The 24,656-nt window shown below is 50.1% G+C and overlaps 1 protein-coding gene across 4 annotated transcripts in view; it reads right to left on the reverse strand.

The window, feature by feature from the left end:
• Positions 1 to 1,208: 1,208 nt before the first annotated feature.
• ZHX3 (zinc fingers and homeoboxes 3) overlaps positions 1,209 to 24,656 on the reverse strand; it is a 51,995-nt gene continuing 28,547 nt past the window's right edge. For 3 of the 4 annotated variants that reach the window (XM_054173750.1, XM_054173748.1, XM_054173749.1), the window contains 2 exons: positions 3,733 to 6,663; positions 1,209 to 2,274 (listed from right to left, as the gene is read on the reverse strand). In XM_054173750.1, coding sequence (XP_054029725.1) covers positions 2,264 to 2,274; positions 3,733 to 6,502 — 2,781 coding nt within the window. In that variant the 5' untranslated portion in view covers positions 6,503 to 6,663 and the 3' untranslated portion in view covers positions 1,209 to 2,263. Of the gene's footprint in view, positions 2,275 to 3,732; positions 6,664 to 8,612; positions 8,718 to 24,656 lie in introns of those variants that run through there. The other variant, XM_054173751.1, reaches the window with a different exon arrangement.

The following is a 24,656-nucleotide window of genomic DNA, read 5'->3' on the forward strand; positions in this document are numbered from 1 at the left end:
GGTGAGCGGCAGGGATGCTGCCCAGCTGAGCCAATGCTCCAACCACGGCATGAGCAGCAACAGTGCTTCCCAAGAGAGAGCTGGGGAGCCAGGTGTCACAGCAGGGTGCTCCCAGTCAACACCACCCCTGCTCAGTGTTTTGGGGAGGGTTTGACTGCTAAGAGATGGTTGCAGCACTCTGTCCCATCATTCTGTAGGGTGCAGGTCATCTGCTGAAGCAGATGCTCAGGCTTGGCCCCAGGGGTTACACCATGTGCCCAGGGAGCTCAGCACCAGCACCCACCACATATCACCAGGTGAGAGGAAGCCCTTCCTCTTGCGAAGCACTGAGAGATTAAATCCCTCCTAGCTGCTCAGCAAGGCAGCCTCTTAAGGCAGGGATGAGGAAAGAATTGGAAAAGCAAGGGCATTTGAAGGTAGAAATCAGACACCCTCCTTGGAAGAGGTTCTGAAAGAGCTTTTTGTTTTTAAACCAGATTTTTCTGTAAATCTCTGGATCCGATCCTTTGGGGCTTGCTACCCACCCTTCTAATAAATATCATTTACCACCACCAATAAAGTCTCCCACATTAAAAAGCTCTCACTAAATAAAAACCTTCTACTGAAAAAGCTTGGAAAAAAAAAAACCAACCCAAACCAAAAAAAAAAAAAAAAAGGAGCCCTGACTACTCTCCATAAATACATCAGTGGCTAAAACACCAAAAGCTATTTAAGTTAAAGGACAATGTTGGCTCCAAAACAAACCAGGAATAAACCAGCCCCCAATTAATGCAAGCTAGAAATTTAAATAAAGAAAGTTTCTGAGCATTGTGAGGGCAGTGAGGTTCTGGAGCAGCCTTCCAAGAGCAAAAGTGAAGGCGAGACATGGAACTAATTTCGAGCTGGGGCTTGATTAGTTTGTGACAGAACAGCCTGACACAGCATTTGGCTGGACTAAGCAGCTCAAGAGCTTCCCTTCTAGATCTTGTTTTCTATTAGAAAAGAATCTGGAAAAAAAAAAGAAGGAAGGCAAAAAAAAAAAGACTAAATCTTCAAGTGGTTGCATCACACAGCAAGCACTCAGAGCAAACACGGGCAGGTTAGAAATGTGCAGGGAGCGGGAAGCAGGAAGGCTCACTGGGAAGTGGGTTTTGTTCTTTCACCAGAACTATTGCAGAGAAACTGGGATGAAAAAAAAGGAAGGGAAGAAAAAGCAAAAAGGCCTGGGACAAACACTTGAAGCACTGCAGCACTGCTGCAGGAGATCTGTCACGTAGGGCTGCAAGAGGGAAACTTCCTGATTGCAGAAGAGCTGCTGCCTCGCCGATCCCTTGGAGACGACGACTTGAACCGCTCACAGCGATGCCGCCTGCTCGCTGTGTTTGTTCTCTGAAGAACAGCTTGTTCTCTCTGAACAATGAAAAGGATTCCAGGTCAGGATGGAAAAATTATGATGTGCTAGTTCTCAGTGATTAAAGGGAGACTTGGAGATTTAATAGCCTGCTACAGTCAGTCTCCGGGAGCACAGGGGAAAAATATTTTAGCCAGCAAAGGACAAACGACACCGAGCTCCATCTCCTGGGTTGTCTGGGTCTGAGAACCTGCTGCTTATTGGAGATGCTAAACTGAACCTCATCTGCAGGGATGGAAATCTCACTCCACTCCCACTGGACTTGCAAAACTGCCTGTTTCCTTCTCAGGTACCTTTCCTTTCCTAACACACACACTTGTGTGCCTGCAAAGCCCTTCATTGCAGGGCTTAAGGACCATAAAGGGCAGAGAGGATCTGTGCAGCCATGCCAACCTTTAGAGAACAAACACCTTAAAGGACAGATGAAAAAAACCCAAACAAAACCCCAACCAAAACAGAAAAAAAGTACTGTGCCATGATAGTCCATATCTAAGCAATGACCTTGCTTACACAAGGTCTGAGATTTGTTATGCTTGTATAGGCAGCTGTAGGCATCGGTATATGAATATGAAATCTGAAAGTCTGTCCATTGGGAAGCAAAGAAGAGCATCCTCTTTCCTGGGTGCAAGCTGCCCCCTGCCTCTGCCAGCTCTCAGCCATCCCCTTGGCCGGGCCACTGAGAGCTCTGCACCGAGTGCCCAGTTTTGCACGTGTGCTCTCACGTCTGCTGTGCTCAAAGGTCTCATTTATGGCAGTGCTTTATCACCACGTCCTGCTCCCGAGGCTTGGATCACGCCTGCCCATGGGTTTCTTACAGACCAAAAATTTGTTCTCAAGGATAAAAGTTGATCCTCCAGGGCTGCTGGTTTCAGTTCAGTCTGTTTCTGAAAAAGAACAGAGGTGTCAGAGATGCTTTGGCTTGCTACAGGGGCCTAAAATCCACAGGGAGTGCTGAGTGAAGAGGAAGGGGTACAGGGATTCCCTGGGATAGGCAAAGTTGGGAGCCTCAATGGAGTCAGCTGTGGAGAAAGGCCAGGACATTCATAAGGGCCAGGAAACCCAAAATCCTTGTGGGAGTAGAGCTGGGTTTTGGCCAGCAGCTAGGCTGAGCCATGACACAGCCAACAGCAATCCAAAGCCATGAATCCTCACTGAGCACCTCCTGCCTCCGTGCCACAAGGGGTGACAGGGCCACCTTGCTCTGGGTACCATAAAGCCAGGCTTGGAAGGTGCTAGTAGGGGCATGGCCATGCCCCTGGCATGGGCACAAACACACCACCCTTTCCCAAAACCACTCCTGAGTCAGCAGCTGCTCCCCAGCAAAGCGTACAGGGCAGTGCACATCCAGATCTATCAGCTGCAAGGAGGGCAGGGCCTCTTTCGAACCCAAGCTCCACCTCTTCCAAACCAGACAGAGGAAGAAAGCAATGGATCTTACTGGGTTATCTTCTCTGAAGGCCTGCAGCCATGGCAGAAGTGCATGGGAGGCTCTGAAGCAAGGCAGCAGGCCTGGAGAAGATCCCAGCTGCCCAGCACACTGGCAAGGAGCTGTGTGCACGGAGGAGGCGAGGGGCTGCACAGTCCTTGGTGGGATAGGGTGAGCATTTGGCCAGCCCCATCTGGTGGGAATCCAGCCAGGGAGGAAACAGCCCCCAGCTGCATTTCTGAAGAGTCCAGGGAGAGCCTGGAAACCACCTCTCCTCTCCTCCACATACATGTGCACACACACAAACGCCTTTCAGAAGTGAGTTCTGGAGGAGAGGCAGGGCCAGCAGCTGTTATCACCATCCCTTCATGTCCTCTCCCTCCTTGTAGCCTGCATCTTCACCACTCGAGCCTTGCCCTGCACCCAACAAGGATGTTCTGAGAGCTGGCAGGAGGAGAGAGAAAGGAGGAGGCTCTCAACAGGATTACATCTGCTGCCCAAAGCCAGGGGAGGCATGGAAGAAAGCTGTGGCATGGGACACAGTAGCCAAGCCCCTTCCTTCCTAAATACCCATCCCCTTCATAAATAAACCCAAGGGTCACGTTCCCCTGGGACAGATAAAGGGACCAGATGCTCCTGCTGGTTTTACTTAGGCTTAAAATGAAGCCAAGAACTGGTATCTGAGTGGAGCCAGAATCCAGTGACCAAGGCAGGCAGGGGCAGGTGGGCAGCAGCACCCATGGCGCCTCACCACTCTCCTCATCCTCCTTCCCCAGGGATTTCTTCACCACTTCCTTGGTTAAATCCCAAACACCAGAACCAGACACTAGACCCTTTTACTAAAAGGAAAGGCTCCATGCCCCATGCTCACCCAGCCCCTAGGCAGAGCCAGCCCTGTCCGTGGCAGGGGTCTTACCGAGCCGTGCAGGGGGCGGTGGGCCAGGAGCGTCGGGCGTCCCAGCGCCGCCTTCCTGGCCGCCCGGCTCCCAGGACTCGCTGCTCTCCGACACCTCCGAGCCAGCCTCGCATGGCCCTTTCTGGCTCCCTGCCGCCTCACTGCCAGCCTCCTCGGGGCCGGTGGTGGCCTTGCTCTCCTCCTCTGCCTTCATGGCAAACCACACCTTGAGCTGCTGGGCGCTGAGGTGGGAGCGCTCGCAGAGCGTGGGCAGGTCCTCGTCCCGCAGCACCTTGTGCTTCTCGTAGTAGTCCTCCAGCACTTCCCGCCCCGCGGGGCTGACCTCCACCAGCCCTGGGGGGAAGACTCCCCTCCTGTAGTTCTCATACCACTTCAGCTGCCCGTTCTTGTAGCCGTAGCGGCTGTCCCCGAACCAGCGAATGACCTCTGCCCGCGGCAGGCCGGTCTGGGACACGATGGCGTCGTACTCCTGGTTGGTGGGCCGCTGGGTCTGCACAAACATCTGCTTCAGCAGGTGCCGCTGCTGGGCTGTTTTCTTGAAGTTCATTTTGGTTTTTGGAGGGGTGGGTGGCCGGCTGGAGCTGCCGTCCCCTTTCTCACTCACGCTGGCCCCCGGTACCTCATCTTTGCCATTGGACTCGGTCACTCGTAGGTTCTTCAGGTTGATTTTGATGGGACTCACTTTGCGCTCGGCTGAGCTCAGGCTGGCATCCACTGAGCCATTTTCACCTGCAGCTTTCAACTCATCTGAAGAGTCCTCCCCTTCTCTACCGCCATTTTCTGCATCCTCCTCCTCCTGCTGAGTTGCCTCTTCCACCTTCTTATTTTCTTCTGCCACCTTCTTCTTCCTCCTCTCGGAGAACCAGCTGTCAATCTCCCTCCGGGTCATCTTCGTCTCTCCCCTCAGGCGGTTCACCTCTTCCTCTGCAGGAAGGGGATTTTGGGCAAAACTGCTCTCCAGAGCCTTCAGCTGCTCTGGTGCCCGCTCCTTGTACTTGGTTGGCGTGAAGTCGGGTGCCTGGTGCCACGACTGCCGCCGCGGCGGGTGGTGAGGGGCTGGCACAGCTGCTGCTGCTGCTGCAGGGCTCAGCTCGGCTCCTCTGGACGAGGCGTCGAAGGTTATCTCAGGCAGCGAATCGAGAGCGCCGTCTCCGGGGAACACGGCCCGGCCGCCTCTCACGTTCCTGTAGTGGTACCTCCTGTCACTGAACCATTTTCGGATCTCCTTGGTGGACAGGCCCGTGATTTTTGTCAGCCGCTCCACTTCAGCCTGGCCAGGGAACTGGTTTCTGCAGAAGCTGCCTTTCAAGGCTGAGAGCTGCTCATGGGACTTCTTATTTTTGTAGACGTTGGGATCCAGGAAGGTCTGGGAGGAGATGGTGGGGCAGGCGGTGAGCAGCGACTGGCCACTGTTGACCACCTTTACCCCTGACGTGTTGCTGGAGCTCACCGTGCTGTGCTGTGCTGCCGGCTGTACCTTGGGGACAGAAGTCACTGACAGGGTGAAGGAGGAGCTGGTGCCCTTCAATCCATTTGCCATGATGGGCTGTGTGACCAGCAGCCCCCCTGTCCCCTCTGGCTGCCCCACCACGTGGCCTGGTAATGTAGCCTGGATCAGATGGGGGACAGTCCCAGGGTTGGCCACCAGCGGCGTGTTCAGGACTGTGATGGTGGGCTGCGGGACGGACTGGATAACAGTGTTGAACATCTTCTTCCTGGCATCCTCGATCTCCTCTGGCGACCAGCTGATGCCTTGCTTCAACCTCTGGGCAGTGAACCAGATCTTCAGCTGCTCTTCCGGGTACTTTGTTACCACGGTCAAGTAGCAGAGCTCAGCTTTGGTGGGGTAGGGGAACTTGTGGAAGGAGTTTTTCAGGAAGCTGTTGGAGTCCATGGCTGCATTGTAGGTTGGAATGCTGCTCAGTGGGATCATCACCTTGGGAAGGGACTTGGAGGTGGGTAGTTGCTGATGCAATGGGGGTTGCTGCTGCAGGGACACAAGCTGTGCAACGCCTGCCTGCAGCACAGGCACGTTTCCTATGATGGAGCCATTCATGATATGAGATGATTTTGCTGAACCTGCAGTGGGCTGGCTAACTGGCACAGACCCATTTGGGAATGAATGCTCTCCATCTTTCACCTCCAACTCGCTGCCCAGCTGGCTTGACACATTCTCCTTCAGCGTGTGGATTTTTTTGGCCTCAGGTTTACCTTTCATGATCTTCATGATGGGGGTTTTGGTAATGATAATTTCAGACTGGCCATCCACCCCTTCTTCAGGGGCCTCTCCTGGAGGGTCATGGCTGCCGGTGGCCTCAGAAAGACTTTGCTCCACCGTTGTACGACTGTCCTGCTTAGCCACCCTCCAGATGAAGTTCGTTTCTCCGGCGTGTGACTCCGCGTTGTGGTGCGAGAGCCCTTCCTGGCTGTTTGCCAGAAAGCTGCAGGCAATGCAGGCAAACACAGGGTCTTTGCTAAAGTCTAAGTGCTCAGAGTCCAAGTGTGCAAAGAACTGGTGAACCTCTTGAGATCCAAAGTCACAAGACTTGCAGATGTAAGTGTCACCATCAGCAATACCACGGTGCCCATTAGACAAAGCTCCATTGTTACTGGTACTGGCACCAGCATCACTAGCTGCTGGCCCTTCTGCTGGAGCATCCTGTTGTGTTCCCTCATTGTCATCTTCTACAGTGTCCAGTTCAGTCTCCTGCAGCACCAGCGTTTTTACTGGTATCATGCAGGGAGTCGTGGATTTTCTTTTGCTAGCCATCACTGCGATTGGTCCAGCTGACTACTTTTGCTTCGATTTCAATTAAATTCAAATTTAAAAGGTGCTATTGCAAGTGCTCTGTGGCCCAGATTCCAGCAAGTTCATGGTGTCCCAAGGAGTCATTGTCAAGTGTTGATGAATGTTCATATTTGCCTCTGAACCTGACGACACAGAGAGAGAGAGGAGAGGTTAGTTTCTTTGGCATTAGACAAAGCACAACTGTCCTGCTAGTTAACTGCTTCACTCAATAAATCATTTTCAGCATGTTTCACTGGAAAAAATTGACTTCACCCTGGATTTACCCTCTCTTCACACACATGAACCTGAGAATCACCAGTTTAATATCAAAACCACAAAGATGCACCTTTTATGGCCCACATCAAAATCTCATTTGAGAAGGAAACCCACCAGAATTTCCCCTCACCTTGCCAAGACCCATCATTGGTGTTCCAGCGTGGACAGCAGCGCCTGGGCTCCCTGTATGCACAGACTTCTGGCTTAGCAGCACGCAGGAGGTAATACCAGACAGGGTCACCCCAGGTTTTTCCATCACAAAACCCCCTGAGGAAATAGCAACAAGTTCCCCACAGAACATTTCAATTTCTTCAAAACTGGCATTTTCCAACCATTCTGTCGGGAAGTTCCTGGCCGGCTCAAAGCACCATGCCCGTGCCAAGGACCTCTGCCTGCAGAGAAGCCCAGAGCTCTGCTGCAGGGAGCAAGGAGGCCAGGCCCACATATTTTCATAGAATCACAGAATTGGTTAGGATAGAAAAGACCTTTAAGATCAAGTCCAACTGTTAACCCAGCACTCACAGGGCACCACTAAACCATGTCCCTCAGCACCGCTTCTACACAACTTTTAAATCCCTTCAGGGATGGAGACTCCACCACTGCCCTGGGCAGCCTGTTCAAGAGCTTCAAAACCCTTCTGGGGAAGAAATTGTTCCTGATGTCCAACCTATACCTCCCTTGGTGCAACTTGAGGCTATTTCCTCTTGTCCTATCACTTCTTACAAGGGAGAACAGACCAATCCCAACCTGGCTCCAACCTCCTTTTAGGGAGTTGTAGAGAGCCAGGAGGGTCTCACCCAAGCCTCCCTTCCTCCAGGCTGAACACCCCCAGTTCTTTCAGCTGCTTCTCACCAGACCTGCTTCTCCAGACTCTTCACCAGCTTCGTTTCCCTTCTCTGTATCTGCTCCAGCAACTCAATGTCCTTGTAATGAGGGGCCCTGAGCTGAGCCAAGTATTCCAGGTGCAGCCTCATCAGTGCCAAGTACAGAGGGATGATCCCTGCCCTGGTCCTTCTGGCCAGTTTCAGCTCTCCTTGTTCAGTAAGCTCACAGAGCTTTTGTGAGATTCCCTCCTCACCCTGTGCATACTTCATTACTTTAATAGCATCTGTTGAATCTTCAGCTGGAGCTACATGAGAAGGTAAGGCCCCAGAACTCAAGAGCAGCATCACACAGACATTCCTGGCTTCCAGCCTTCCCCCATCCCACCACATTTTCAGCCTCTGGCATTCACACATTTTGCTGGGCTTGGGGTGAGGAGAGATCTGTCAAACCAGGAAGAGAAGAAAAGGGAAAGGGTGGGGGGAGGAAAAAACAAGGAATTTTTTTTCTTTTTTCCCCATTTTTCTGAAGCTAAAGCAATTCCCAAACTGCTCCAGCCTGTGGCAGCTGGAGCATCAGCCAGAACCTTATTGCTGGCCTGCCACAGCTTCACCATCTGCACCGCGGGTGCTCCGTGCCGGAGATCACGACCCGAGGGCAGCAGAGCTGCCTGCTGTAGCTGGCACCAGGAGTCCCTTGCCTGGTGACAGTCCAACGACAGGGAAAGCAGCACACTGGAAGCAGCACAAATCTCTGCCTTAACCCCTCCATCAACTATTTTTTTTACAGCAGCTCTGTTTTTTTCCCCTTTAAACACAGGGCTCAGGAGGTATTTTTCCAGCCTGCCAGGTCCCTTGGAAGCGTATGGATGCACTGACTCATCCCACCAAGCCTCTGTGCCAGATCTGCCTGGGATTTACTCTCACAGCCCCAGAGAGCTTTGTAACACACTCATGAAAACTTGCACTTCAAACAAATAACCAGACCAACTTACCATCCTACCAGCTGACTCACAAGGTAACTCCTATCAGCCACAGCAGCTGTGCACCAGGAGCTTTCTCCTATCAGATGTTCTGAGCTGATCTCATGCAGCCAGAAACGCCGATCAGGCAAATGGCTTGGTGGTGCTTATGCAATACCTCCCCCTGCTTATTGCTGTCGGTAGCTTTTTAGAACAGAGGAATGCAAGCTCCTGGGGGGGGGGTGGGGAGGGGAGAAACAACAACAAAAATAACACACACACACAAACACAAACCAACACCAAAACAAAACCAAAAAGAAGAGAGGGAAAAAACAAAACCCCCAAAATTCAAACCAGAGGAAGTAGAATTTGACCTTCCTAAGTTCATCAGGAATTTTTTAACAAACTGTTGGGAAAGCTGACATCATTTTTTCCAGGCTGCAGAGCCTGGATGGCCGACTGGCCTCAGCAGCTCTCCGGCACCGGGCGTTGGGAGGACTGATGGGAAAACGTAACTTCCCGTTAATGTGGGCTGATCTGAGATTACAAAACAGTCCTGTAAATAGTGTTAGTCATCACTGAACTTGGCATCAGGCAAGACTGTTTGCTATGCTAAAGGCTTCAGGAAAAGCTAGACATTCTACCTTAAAAAAAAAAGGAAAGGAAAAAGCAGCATTAAAGCTGGGATCTGGATTTTTGCAGCGCAAATTCACCCTCTCAATACCTGCTTTATGCTGCTCTCGTCCCACCTTTCAGTTGGTTACCATTCCCCTCTGCAGAGGGCCAGAAAGTTATTCATTAGCACCAGCAAGTCGAATACTTGGATGGCTATGAATGGGCTTTGCTATTCAGAGGGGAACTGCATCATATTTGACACCGGTCCCAAGCTCCTCATTTTTAATTCTAAGTTAAATATTACACAATCGAGCAGGTTATGATGACCTTTCCAAGACCAGCCAATTAGGGAAAAAATAAAAACCAATAAGAGCAGCCTGAAGGCTACAAAAATCTAGCTTGAAAGGTTGAAAGGAGGTTCGTGTCAGGGAGGCAAGGGTAAAAGGGAATTCAGATGGAATTTTGTTCTGCAGCTCTCACAGAGGCCAGGGAGAAACTGCTGGGCTCTCTGCAAGCCTTTTTTTTGTTGTTTCCAGTAAACTCCTGATGGAGATCCAGTTCCAAAAGCTCCATTACTGAGACAGCCAGAATCCCAGGTAGATCTCACCTAGTGTTCAAGGAGCTGCCAGCTATCAAAAAGATGATTTTTATCTGTCAACAGGGAAAATTTGATACAGAGCAACGGGGACACACAAAGACCCCCATTGTGCCACGCTAGCAGAGTGCCTCCCCGAGCACGCCATCCCTATTATTTGGGGTAAAAGGGAAAGGCCTGACCCACCTACAGAGAACCTAAAAGCTCTGCATTTCATTTACCAGCACATTTGCATCGAGCTCTGTGCTCTCTCCAACAACTTCAGTTCAAAATGCAATCAGAGCGGCCCCAGCCACCTCGGCTCTCCTGCTGGGGCTCTGATATTAATGCCACCTGAGAACACAGATTGTGAGTTTAGCTGGAAGTGAATCACAGTGCCAATTTACTGGGGGGGAGGGAGGGGAGGGGAGGGGAAATAAATAATAAAATTAATCAAATGTACTGTTTGTCCATTTCATTTCCACGGAACAGTTGCATAACCACATGTTGGGAGCATGTTTCATTCGCTGCTCACCTTCTGGAATGCACTAATGCTGTAATGCACCACTAATGTATCACAGGATGGATAATTCATCCATTTCTTCATCATGTTTTAATGGACAGGATAAAAAAATATTCATCAGTTAAAAACCAGCCATACAAGAGAGCTCAGAAAAGATACCCCTGTGAATGCCTCAGACCAATTCCTACGGCTGTGTGTGAAGGATTTCATTCCTTGTGCACTATTTTATGATGAACTGGAGAAGGAGAAGTTAGCTGAATTGGAATAGCTACCTGACAGCCAGGAAGACAAAGGGATTGTACTTAAATTGATGGCTCCCTATTGAATTTATGCCTGCTAATTCAATAGAGAGGTGGGAAATCTAAGAGAAAAACTGACTTAAGGCAGAGTCAAATCAATTCAGCCCCAGTGACGCTCCCAGCAAAATCAATGCTGGAAGAAAAGAAGCCCTAGGCTCCTTTGGGCAGGCTGGACCCAGAACGTGGCTGGGAGTATGGATCTCTCATATCTAAAGCACCAGGAACTGACCCTGGGGCTGATGTGTGTTCACTCACACGACAGTGAGACAGTGCACACCCAGCTCCTGTGACAGAGACGAGCAGCTCTTTGCACAAGGCAGGCACAGAACCATGAGAACAGGTTAGGCTGGCTTGTGTTCCCCATGCTTGATGTACAGCCACAGCTGCCCCTCTGCACAGCTCCCAACCCGAAACAGCTTAAAAAACATAAACACTGTAGAATCACAAACTACTTTGGGTTGAAAGGGATCTTTAAAGCTCATCTAGTCCAACTTCCCTGCAGTCAGCAGGGACACCTGCAACTAGAGCAGGTTGCTCAGACCCCTATCCAACCTGACCTGGAATGTTTCTAGGGTGGGGCATCTACCATCTCTTTGGGCAGCCTGGGCTTACCACCTTCACTGTCCTGCCATTAACAGGCCCTGCTAAAAAGTCTTCCTCAGAAACCTCTGTAAGTGCTGAAAGGACACAAGGTCTCTGCAGAGCTCTCTCTTCTCACCAGGGAAAGATCTGTTCCACTGCAGGTTCACACTATTATCACAACATCATGGCAACAGGGACAGACAGGTTGGTGGCCACCTGACAGTTTCTGAAGGGCTGCGGTTCACGAGTGACAAGCCTCAGATCTGGGGCCATGAGTGAGGGCAAGGGAGCTTCGGGCTCCTGGACTGCCCATGTCTGCCCATCTCTCCCCCGTGAGAGAGGTCCACAAAGGACACACACCCATGACTCACCTCCAGCTTACCAACAAGAAGAAAGAGGACCATGAGACGTGCTAGGCTGTGATTTCAAGCACTCCCATGATTCAGAATGGAATAAGACAGGAACTGTGAAGTCTGGGTTCCACATCAACGAGAACAAGGCAGCAACAGCCCCAAACCTACACCACTGCTGTGAGCATTGCCCTCCTGCAATGCTCCCTCCACCAACCCTCCTTCCTCCCCAGCACAGGAACCTTCCCATCCCCATCAGCAGGCCCAGGTACACTCCACTAACCCTCAGCAGAGCGGCTTCGCCTCTGCTGAGCAAAACAATGCCCAGAGCGGTCAAAGTGAGCTTAGACACTGCAGAAAATTTACTTCTGCAGAGATTAACAAAGGGAGGTTTCGAAATCTGCATTGCTGAGTATGAACTTTCAGCTTTTTCCAGCTTGGCTGGATGTAACTGGTTTGGTTTTAAATGTTTCAGTGAATTAACGAGTTAGGTTGTTAATGCAAAACATTCATTCCCTGCAGTGCCAAGGTCCCCAGTTAGAAGATTAATTTTTGTGACCTTTTGCAAACCTCGCCTAGAAACAACCACCAGAGAACCCCCCAGGCAGCAGCACTGACCAGCCAGGGCACAGCCAGGCATGGCAGCTCCAGTCCTGGGCACGGGGACCGCAGGACAGTCATCATTCTGCTCCCAGACCGGTCATTTCCTGCGTGCCCGACACTCACACAGGCAAAAGACTCCACATAGAACCACAGAATGGTAGGGGTTGGAAGAGCTCTCTGGAGATCATCTAGTCTAACTCACCTACTAAAGCAGATTAACCTAGGTCACACTGCACAGGAATGTATCCAGGTGGATTTTGAAAGCCTCCAGAGAAGGAGACTCCACCTCTCTCTGGGCAGCCTGCTCCAGTGCTTCATCACCCCCTGAGCAAAGAAGCTTCTTCTTAAGCTCAAGTAAAACCTCCTGTGTTCTAGTTTCATAGAATCATAGAATCAATAAGGTTGGAAAAGACCTCAAAGATCATCAAGTCCAACCTGTCACCCAACATCTCATGACTACTAAACCACAGCACCAAGTGTCATGTCCAGTCCCCTCTTGAACACCTCCAGGGATGGCGACTCCACCACCTCCCTGGGCAGCACATTCCAACGACAAATTACTCTTCCTGTGAAGAGCTTTCTCCTCACCTCGAGCCTAAACTTCCCCTGGTGCAGCTTGAGACTGTGTCCTCTTGTTCTGGTGCTGGGTGCCTGGGAGAAGAGACCAACCCCCACCGGGCTACAACCTCCCTTCAGGTAGTCATAGACAGCAAGGAGGTCTCCTCTGAGCCTCCTCTTCCCCAGGCTAAACAATCCCAGCTTCCTCAGCCTCTCCTCCCAGGGCTGTGCTCAGGGCCTCTCCCCAGCCTCACTGCCCTTCCCTGGATATGTTCAAGAGTCTGAATGTCCTTCTTAAATTGAGGGCCCCAGAACTGGACGCAGTACTCAAGCTGTGGCCTAACCAGTGCTGAGTACAGGGGCACAATGACTTCCCTGCTCCAAAAGCAGGGAAGCCTCCAGAGGAGACGACTCCACCTCTCTCTCTGGGCAGCCTGCTCCAGTGCTTCATCCCTGCCTGAGCAAAGAAGCTGCTTCTTAAGCTCAAGTAAAACCTCCTGTGTTCTAGTTTATACCTGCTGCCCCTTGTCCTGCCACGTGGACCCGTAGGACAGCTTAGGAGCTCTGCTTTGGGCTCCAGGGTTTGATGCAGCTCTGCTGAAGAGCAAGTGCTCAGATTTAAAAAAAAAAAGAAAAAAAAGGAAAAAAGAAAAAAAAAATCAACACCAAAATAGAAGTAAAATAACAGTTTTCTCAACACTTTCAGTGCCTGCTAGGCAGGCAGACACACTACCCCAGGTCAGTGACGACGTCGTCGTTTCTGTCTCATATGAGGCCAAGCACAATATTGGCACTTTCAAGAACAGTGGTGTGTTCTGAAGCTGAAACTCTGCACGCCCCAGATGAAAGAATAATATTGGGGGAGGAGGGAGAGGATTAAAACAACATAAAATCCAAAGAGTTAAAAAAAAAAATAGTAATAATTGTGGTTGAGAGGTTTGCATCTCTCCCCTTCAGGCTCTCCAGCCAGGCCCAGAAGATGCACATCTGCCCTTGGGAAGTCCATGGAGGATGTCCCAATTCCCCACTGGTAATTAGCAACTAAAGGTCAATAAAGAAAAGATTCCTTCTTGTAGCACCCAGCCCTGAGGGTTGATCTTTCCCTTTCCTATCACCAAGCATCCCAGAGGGAAACTCCACCGTGTTTTGCAGCAGGTCCCCCCAGTGTGGCAGACACCCAGTTTGCACTGGGCAGCACTGGGTGCATTCATCTGAGTGCTGTGGAAGGGAGCAAAAAGCCCCACACAGCAGCAAGCTTATTGGCAAAATATACCTGGCGTGGGCTGGCAGGAGATGGGGAGGAGGCTGGAGACTCCTGCACCCTCTAGACCCAGGTGAGAAGGGCCAAAGGCTTATTCCCCAGCCAGAGGCTTTGCCACACCAGCTCTAACCTGTGTTTCAACAGCACACACTTGGAGCTTCAGGCTTTGGTTACAAGAAGAGCGTAACAAAGTGCAGGGAGAGGTCATGCAGCAGCACAGTCCCCAGCCAGGAACAGCACAGCTATTGCTGATGCATCTCAGGGACACAATGCGGAGGAACAAGCCCTAGCAACTCGACAAGGTCCTCTTCAGGCTACATCTTTGCAGTTCATTATGGACAGACAGTTAGCAGGAACAGCCTACCTCTCCAGAGCAAGCCCAAACTTCCCAGGTGCAAACAGGGCCTCTCATTTAGCTGCACCAGCACAGCCCTTCAACAGAGAAAAGGCAGAGTTTGGCAGGGTTGAGTTCCTGTTCCTGGTCTGTGGCTGTGCATCCCAGCTGGGGTCCAGCATCCTCTGTGGGTCGCTTTGCAAAGCCTGCAGCTGGAAGGGGAATGAGGAGATGTAACCATCTCCAGCAGCCTAAAGATGCCAGGATCAGAGCATCATCCTGGCTCCCAGCAAGCGGTGCACATCATGCCCCTGCCCAGAGCTGACACCTGTAGGCAGCATCTGCCCCCCAGAGCACGGTCCATAACCCAGACCAGGGTCATGACACAACTAATTCTGGGGTTGGACCCCATATGGGTCTGCACGTTCCCTGGAATAACAAAGTTATTATAACAAAGACTCCCTCCCCAGAGCAGATCGCTCCCACGCTAGCACCACAGGCACTCAACATTCAGGTGCTCTCAACCCAGAATCACTGTGGCTGGAAAGAGACCCTTCAGACTAACTACCAAGGAAAGCAACCAGCAAGGAAATAACCACCACCTGAGAGGGGCCACGCAGGCACAAAAAGCCTCCTCGCATCTCATTATTCTGCCCTGCACAAATGTACAAACACACGCACGAATCTCAGCGGGCTGGAGCTTCAAGCAGCATCACATAGTCAACATTTGTCCTAAGGAACAATCTCTCTTTATGCAGGCTGGTCAGGGGGCTTTGGAGCTTAAGCCTGGCTTTGAAACCGCGGGTACAGTCTAAAGGCAGCGGCAGCCGGCTGACTGAACAATCGTTTTCATTCTCCATTACTTGGCAGGCCTGAAGCAGGAGGAGGGGGGTGAAAAAAAGTCTTTTCCATCTAGGCTAGTTAAACAGAGCTATTCATTCAAATTTCACCCTTCTACAAGCTGCTGCACTTCTCCAGCTAAAATCTGCTTTTAAGAGAAGAGCTCTCTCCTCTGCCCCCACCACGCTCCTCATCGCCCCGCTTCAGCCGTCGCCCATCTCCGAGAGCGGTTTTCGGATCGCTCTCACTGCTTCCATGGCAGCAGCAGCTCCTCGCCTTTGCCATCGTTACCTGAGCAGAGGCTGGCACAGCCTCAGCACTTGGGCACCAGAGGTAATTATCTGCCCTCTGGTTTTTCATTATTTTTTTTTCACCAGGAGAGCACAAAACCCAGCGAGATGGAAGGCTGGGAAGGGGTGGCTGAAACAGAACGCGATTACGAGTATAAAAATAGGTCACTAGGATAATATAACCTTTAGACTGTTGGCAACGTGCCCCCCTTAGAGACAAGCCTGTGTGCTGTACTGCAGGAGAATGTCAGGAATATAACCAAAAGAAGAAAAAAATAAAAAAAAAAAAAAGAGAAGAAAAAAAAAAAAGAAAAAGACACAACAGACATCAAACCAAAACCACCGCTCGGCCCTCGGAGCGCTGCGTGCTTCTGTTTGAACACCGCTAACATCAATTCATTCACTCATTTTCCTCTGCCCTCATCCATTTGCTCAAGCACAAAATAAATGTTATGCAATCAGACCATTAACGTCCTCCAAAAAAATAAATCATCATCCCTTTTGGCGTGGAGGCTTCGGTACAGACTCGCTCCCAGTTGCGCTGCCCAAGCAGGGTTCACAGCCCCAGCATCCCACGGACTCACCTCCACTGCTTCAATCCTTGCCTTTTCTCCGTGCTGCAAATCATCCCTAGCATTCCCTCAAAGGAAAAGGTCCAGCAGACAGATAATCATCTCTGGCCAGAGCCCATTCTGAGGTTAGCGCTACCAGCAGAGGACACCAGATAGCATTAATGGAGCTTCAAGAAGTCCCTCATCCAATCCATACCTGGGTCTCCCAACAGCTTGCACTCCTCTGGTATTCACCAGCGGGGTGGTTTGTGCCTGAACAGGACAGCATGAGAACATTGATTGTGTTTATAAATGCGCAGGAGCTCCAATTTCAGCTCCCTGGGCTTTCTCCAGGAGGTTTTCTTTCTGTTTGCATTGTAAGGGCTCTGCCTGTGACTGCAGCTGGATCACAGGCACCACAGCCAGCCTCACACTGCACTCGGACTTGCCACACACCTTGCGATTCCATACTGACTATCAAGCATCACTAGGAGCCTAGATTCATCTCAGGAGAGGATGCACTTCCAGAGAAGAGCATTTTGGGGTCTGCACGTGGACAGTGGACACAGTGGCTGTGGTGCTTGGGGATATGGTATAGGGGTGACCTTTGTAGAGTAGGGTTATTGGTTGGACATGGTGATCCTGGGGGTCTTTTCCAACCTGAATGTTTCTGTGATTCCGTGATCATCACTCAAGTAGGGCAAGACCAGCTTTGGCAGACACAGTCCTTTGGAATGCATGTGAAAAGGGGGAGGTTACACCAAATATACCCTACTTTGTGGTTTTATTATCTGGAATTGCTGAACTGGCCAAAAAACTACCAGGGAGCTTGGAGGAAAGACTTCCCATTCCCAAAGCAAAATGAGAAGCAGAGGTAGATCTTGGTCCATGCTAAAATTCTGACAAGGGTACTCAACTGCTGCTTCAGCCTGCCCACACCCAAGGAGTCATTCTGGGGGAAGCCTCCAAGCCTGTGTTTCTAAAGCACTTCTGCTCACTACCCCACTTCCAGGTTTGCACATGGGCTCCACATGGGTCACTCCATTTGGTGGCCATCACTCCAAATCCAGGCACCACAGCCCTATATTGCTTAGAACCAAATCCATTGTTGAAAGAGAATCGGCATTAGCATTTACACCAGCACCAAAACAATCCCACTAAAGAACCACAAACCCTAAAGCATGCTTGAGGGTGACACAGTTTTCTCACCAAACATCCAATTCCCTTGTGCAACCACAAAAACAAAGCCTGCTGAAGACAAGCTGGTCACCAGCTACCAAGGAGCCATGTATGGGACAGACCTGCAGCAGTTCCAAGGAAATAAAGAGTGTCCAGAACCTCAGTGGGAAAGAGAGAATTGAGCTACTCAACAGCATCAGACAGCAGGTCAAGGGAGATGATTCTCCCCCTCCACTCCACTCTGGTGAGACCCCACCTGGAGTACTGCATCCAGTTTAGGAGCCCCTATTACAGGGAGGATCTGGAGGTGCTGGAAGGTGTCCAGAGAAGGGCCACAGGGACGATCAGAGGGCTGGAGCTCCTCTCCTATGAGGCCAGACAGAGCGTTGGGGCTGCTTAGTCTGGAGAAGAGACGGCTCTGAGGAGGACCTTACTGTGACCTGCCAGTACTTGAAGGGGGCCTACAAGAAAGCTGGGGAGGGACTTTTTAGGGTGTCAGGTAATGATAGGACTAGGGGGAATGGAACAAAACTAGAAATGGATAGATTCTGATTGGATGTTAGGAAGAAGTTCTTCCCCATGAGGATGCTGAGACACCAGAACAGGTTGCCCAGGGAGGTGGTAGAAGCCTCATCCCTGGAGGTTTTTAAGGCTGGACGTGGCTCTGGGCAACCTGCTCTAGTGTGAGGTGTCCCTGCCCATTGCAGGGGGGTTGGAACTAGATGATCCCTGAAGTCCCTTCCAACCCTATATGTTGATATATAGATGTCTGGTGTGTGTGTATATATATATGATATGTTGGACACTGGAGCTGATCATCTGCAACGCAGCCTGAAGACTGTGAGTGCTGCAGCCCCTTCCCAGCTGAGCATTTTTGGATCACTCCCTCCTCCCTGCCCTTTTGCAATATGCTAGCTTTGAACGCTGCGTTATGCTCTGGCTCCGCATCAGCTCCTCTTCCCCCACTTACAGTTGCTGTAACCAAAAGGACAACTGCAAAATACTTGCTGAAAGCAAGGCAACAGGGGTTTGGCAGGTCGGGGTCGTGGGTTTTGGAGGGGTTTTTCTCCCCCCATGGATCCTGCTTTGGGGTTGTCCTCTCAGGCCCCGAGCGCAGCCGATGGCTTTTGCAGCTCAGCGAGTCCGCTGGTTTATGGCAATGTTTTTCTGCTCACTGAACTGGCTCATTCTTTTAGCAGAACAAACTGTTCCACGTTGAGGCAGGAGTTGGCTGTGTTTTAACAAAGGATTTTTTCCCCTTCTGACAGTGTTTTGCAAAAGACCCAAAAAAAAGGAGTTTGGAGCCAAGTTACAAAAGGTCAGGAGAGGCGAGTCAAGCGCTGGGTGTAGTTCCTGTATGTCACAGCCAGTCAAGGAAATGGGTGGGGAGAAGAGGAATGGCATTTCGAGCTGCAAGAATATGTATAAAGTGATATCAATGAAAACTGGCCTTCTGAATGAGGATGGCAAGTACACAGGCACTGTAATTCTTGCTTTATGAGAGCAGGCTGGTTAGGTAGGCTGAGGTCTCTGCAATCATTTATCCACTGAAGTATGCATTTGAGAGGGTTCAAGTAGCACTAGCAGCAAGAGAAAGGCGGTCTTCTTTGCTTCTCCTCCCTGAGCTGATTTCAAGGAGCTCCCATACTCTCATCTCCTGTCATCCAAATGAATATTCAAAAGACTTTTGCCAAGCAACTGCTGGTCTATCACCAGCACAATCCTGGGTGAAGGAAACACCAGGCTGAGAGATCTATGTGGGACTGGCACCTTTTGTCCCTCCCAAACTCTGCTCCAGTATCCTGACCAGTTTCAACACGGGCCAAGGTCCTCCTGCAGAGCTTTGTTTGGTGCCAGGGTTGCTCTTCCTTCTCCTTTCCTTGCCATATAATAGGACAACAGTACTAGAGCAGAGCTGCTGCATGGTGGATGGCTATCCACTGGCTATGAGTGGGGAAGGACCTCATCACTGTGGTCCCAGCAACACAGCCCTCCTTGGGGAGCCAGTGACAGATCTGCCCTCTCCTCTTGTAGAGGCTGGGATCATAAATGTTTTTGGCATTGGATGGATAGATTCCTGATGTGGTTCCACTCTGTTCAGCAGCTGGTAGGGTCAGGGTCCTTCTGTGCTATGCATGGTGCACAGTCAAACCAAGATGGCCCAAGTGACCATGCGGGTATTGGAAGAAGGGCAGCCAAGGAGATCTGCAACAGTTGACAGTATGTCATGTCTCATAGTCAAGCTTTCCCAGGCCTCAGAGGATCCCTGAATAGAAAGAAACCACCCACCACTGGAACACAGCCACCTTTGTGGCTGGAAGAGGCAGATGTTCAACCCCACACAACAATGCAACACAACAGTTGAGACTGTGAGTGAAGAATGCTGCATCCACTTAAAACTGGAGAGGGAAGTTAGGGACATCATCTAATTCCAGAACTGCCACTTGGTCCTGATGCTTACAGTTCACATACCTACTCTGCAAGACTGGCACAGGGTTTTCTTCCATTGCCTTAAATAGACAATACCCTGGCCTAAAGTGTTGAACCACAAGAACTTCAGAGGCATCTGGTCAGACTGGCAAGTGTTCAGCTCCTTCAGCTGGAACATCACTTTCCAAACAAGTCCAGCTCCTTTTTTAGTGCCTACTTAAGTGACAGACTTCCAGCAGTACCCACTTCTCAGCAGGTCCTGCTGGCACAGAGTAGGGCAGACCATTAATGGAGCTCAGCATCCTACTGGCCAAACCTTTTGCTGAGACAAGAAGCTGAGCTTCAGAAGTCCTCCTCACCACAACTAACATTAGGTGCTCCACCACTCAGCTGCTGAGTAAAGTGGGCATGGAGACCTACATCATCTTATCACCAAACCCTTCACCCACTAACCTCCGAGAGTTCACAGGGGACAACCTTCTCCCTTTCTCTGAAATACTCACCATTTAGTTTAGGATAGATAGCAAGAGGAAAAATTGGATTTGGGATTTCATTCAAGATCTCCATGGGCACAATCCAGGTGTCCAAATCATGCACCTGCCAGCCAAGCACAATCACTGTCATCGGCTCTCTGGTTTGAAAACGATTTGTCCAAAACCATTTATCAAGCCACCCTGGGCAGTATGCAGACACAGAGAAAGGTTCAAAGGTTCTTTGTGATATGAACTGTGCTTGTCAGGACTTCTCTTTTCCTCCAGCTGTTCTGTGATACTTGGAATGGATTTGCCTTACTGGAAAGTCAATGATATTTTTAGTTGAAAACTCACCATCCTCTGTAGGTCAGCTGTGAGCTGAAAGCATCCCAGTTATTTACTGCTGGAAGCAAAAGGAATTTCCTTGCTCTCAGAAGACAGACATTTAAAATTAGTTTCAAGCACAGTTGTGATAAACAAATAATGTTCTCCTCTTCTGGTTTTTTTGGCTTGTTGTTTTGGTTGTTCTTTTTTCCCCAATCCTGCCTGCTGGTCTAACCAGCTTTTCCCTTAGCTGCCCTCTGCAGCTCCTCATTTCAAAATTCATTCACAAGGGTGCAGGGGAACTACAGAAACCAGCAAAACCAGATCCCTGCTCTCAGAGCCGACCCTTTGATGCTCAGTTCCACAGGACTTTGCTTTTTCTAACATCCCCCAGCAACTGATCTAGTTGAAGATGCCCCTGCTCACTGGACTAAAGGACCTTCGAAGCTCCCTTCCAACCCAAATGATTCCATGATTCTAAGCATTTGACTTTCTTTCCCTCTTTCTGTGAAGAGCAGAAGAGGTCATTCTCCCGCTGTGCACCACACTGGTTAGGCCACACCTTGAGTCCTGTGTCCAGCTCTGGCCTCCTCAGTTTAGGAGAGATGTTGAGCTGCTGGAAGGTGTCCAGAGAAGGGCAACAAAGCTGGGGAGGGGTTTGGAGCACAGCCCTGTGAGGAGAGGCTGAGAGAGCTAGGATTGCTTAGCCTGGAGAAGAGAAGGCTCAGGGGAGACCTTCTTGCTCTCTACAACTACCTGAAGGGAGGCTGTAGCCAGGCGGAGGTTGGTCTCTTCTCCCAGGCAGCCAGCACCAGAACAAGAGGACACAGTCTCAAGCTGTGCCAGGGGATGTTAGGAAGAAATTCTTCATAGAGAGAGTGATTGCCCATTGGAATGTGCTGCCCAGGGAGGTGGTGGAGTTGCCATCACTGGAAGTGTTTAGGAGGAGACTTGATGGGGTGCTTGGTGCCATGGTTTAGTTGATTAGATAGTGTTGGATGATAGGTTGGACTTGATGATCTCAAAGGTCTCTTCCAACCTGATTTATTCTATTCTATTCAGAGTTGGGTTGTTCTCTTTTGTCAGGGAACAAGGTGCTCAGGTCTTCAGCTCTTTACAGACATCCAGTCTCTTGATGGTTGGAAGACAAGCCCACCAGCCTGCTCCACCAACCCTGCTCAGTAGCTGAGGGATAGAAAGAGCTTTCAGCAGGCTGATGAGGAAGCTAAGAGGTGGTTTAAAACCGTATGATGGCCCAAATAAAGGGCTTGGGGGGTTGGCCTGAGGTCTCATTCAAGCCTTTATTCAAAATATTGATGCACTCATTAATTTGTGGATCACAAGGCCTCAACAGGAGGAGATTCCCTGCAAACACTCAGGCATGCTGGGAGAATTGCTTCCTTGCCATGTGCTAGCATCTACCCAGGAACTGCCAGCAACTACTCAGCCTCCACTCCATATTCAAAGCCCTCTACAATAGAGTTTATGATTTTTAAGCCTCTCAAATATCAATGTAACAAACTTAAGAGAGCTGTTTGGAAGATTAAGATGCAAACACCACCATATTATTCAATTTAGCTCCAACACTGAACACTTATTTCTGTAAAGAGTCACAGCTAATGCAACATTTCCAACTGCCAACAGAGACAAGCACAGCTTTAAGTCACACTGCAGCACGGTCTTGAAAACTCAATTTAGCAAATAAGAACAAGGAAATTACTATCATTATGCAAATACTGCCCAATTACTGCCAAGCCACACCAAACCTATCCTCAGGTCTTGGCCATAGGCTTCGAAAACACACTCAGAGAAATGACAGCCCAAGGAAATTCCTGCTTCCTGTGCCTGCAGCCAGGTGTGAAGGTACCAGCACAGCTCCAGCAGCTGCAGTCAGTGAGTTTTCTAAACATTCCAGGTGTTCATCCAAGTGCCATGAGGTCTGCTACCACCCCCCTGCCCCAGCTCATTGCCTGCTTAGTCCAGCCCCACAGAGGTAGAGCAGCAGCTCTGGGGTTTGACCATGATTATGCCAGTCCCAAGAGTTCCTGTCACACATGTTGGGGTCTTGCTCCCAAGTTCTCCACCTGCGTGGTAGAAACCTCAGTCCCAGCCCTACAAGCTCACCTGAAAAGAATGACACCACTTGCTTTCCAAAGCACTCTGCACAGCCCCCTTTGCAGAATTAAGGTCATTGCTGGCTCCATTCCTCAGTCTCCTGCTTTGGGGCCTTTGCAGACACCATAGACACGTGTAACAGCTGAAGCTGGAGGACATCTGAGCCAACCCCTTGCTCCCAGCAAAGAGCTTCCAGCAATTCTTCAGCAGGCAGGCAAAGCTGCCTATCAGCACTCCCAGCTCCTTTTCTTATAGCCTGCTGCTGCATGGGCACAGAACAGCTTTTAGGCCACCTGTGTAATTTACTGAGACATTTGAGTTACCCAGTTCAATCCAGATTAATTGCTTGAAGGAAGAGACTAGGAAGGAAGAGACTAGGAAGGAAGAGACTAGGAAGGAAGAGACCTTTGAGATCATCACATCCAACCTATCACCCAACACCATCTAATCAACTAAACCATAGCACCACACCTCCAGTGATGGTGACTCCACCACCTTCCTGGGCAGCACAATCCAATGGCCAATCTCTCTTTCTATGAAGAACTTCTTCCTAACATCCAGCCTGAACCTCCCCTGGCACAATAAAACAAAGCAGGGGGCAGGAACAGAACACCAACCCATAAACATAGGCAAGTCCAGAACTTTTTGGCCCTTCCTGTGACAAAGGCAAAGATAGTTTACTAACAGTTGCTTTATTTGCCCAAATCAGACACGCAGACAGGTGATGGAAGAAAGCAGGGACAGGATCTGTGCCTGTTTTGTCTCATTATGCTGCTTATGCTGCTCATAGGTTGGACTTGATGATCTCAAAGGTCTTTTCCAACCTGGTTAATTCTATTCTATTTTATTCTTAAAGGAGAGCTGGCAGCTGCATTCTGCCCTCTTGAAACCATCCCACCCTCCACAAAGCATTACATGAGTTAGACCAGGCTGGGCACAGGACTAGCAGGATGGGAACAACATCCTTCCATAGGAGTAAGGGAATAACCAAGGAATGACATGGAATAGGAGTCAGTACAAAAATAAATCAGTTTCCTGTTTGCAGGCTCTCATTTCAGCAGAGATGATTTAACCTGAAGCTTCTGAAGAAAAGCTGTCTTTCAAGGATCTAAAACTTCCCAGTCCTTACACCAACATGGGAAAGTTCTCCCACAGGTAATAGAAACAGGCTTGACTTACACCACCAAAAGCATTACAGTCTATGGCATAACCTAGAGAAACAGACATTAAGACTTCCTCCTCCTCCTTCAGGAAGGAATGGTGGTCTCATTCCACCAGTCTAAAGCATTCATCATCATCATGAGGGTGAGTGGCACAGTACACTTCAGTAACTAAGAAAACAGCAGGATGAGCTCAACTGCAGGAGGAGTCAGCACAGGGGACAGTAACATTAAAAAGACCCAAACCCAAGCACATTTATGCTGTGCCAGCAGACAGCCTGTGACCACTGGGTCACTCAGGCCTTGGTATGGCAGGAGGAACCTTTCACTTCTAGGGCAGCAGTCCAGACTGTAGCCATGTGAGCAGAAGCTGCTCCTCCAGGCATCTGCTTCTTCCCTGGGCTGGCAGAGAGCAGACTTAGAATCACAGAATGGTTTCAGTTGGAAAAGGCCTTTAAGATCATTGAACCAAACCATCAACCTAACACCACCATGGCCATTAAACCATGTCCTGAAGTACTGCCCACACCTTGCTTGAACACCCCAAGGGATGGTGACTCCACCACCTCCCTGGGCAGCCTGTTCCAATGCCTGACCACTCTTGCAGGAAAGAAATGTTTCCTAATATCCAATTTAAACCTCCCCTGGTGCAGCTGGAGGCCATTTCCTCATGTCCTATCACTTCTTAGTAGGGAGAACAGACCAAATACCACCTGTCTCCATGCTTCTTCCAGGGAGTTGTAGAAAGCAACACAGTCTCCCCTCAGCCTCCTTTTCTCCAGACTAAACACCCCCAAGCTCCCTCTGCTGCTCCTCACCAGACTTGTTCCCCAGACTCCTCACCAGCTTTGTTGTCCTCCTCTGGACACACTCCAGCACCCCAATGTCCTGCTTGGAGTGAGGGGTCCAAAACTGAACCCAATATTCAAGATGTGGCCTCACCCATGCTGAGTGCAGGGGCACTGTACTTGGAAGCATCTGAATGCTCCTGCAGCAAAACGACAGCGTGTCAGGCT

The sequence above is a fragment of the Dryobates pubescens genome, chromosome 26 (genome assembly GCF_014839835.1).
Source record: "Dryobates pubescens isolate bDryPub1 chromosome 26, bDryPub1.pri, whole genome shotgun sequence".
NCBI classification, from domain to species: Eukaryota; Metazoa; Chordata; class Aves; order Piciformes; family Picidae; genus Dryobates; species Dryobates pubescens.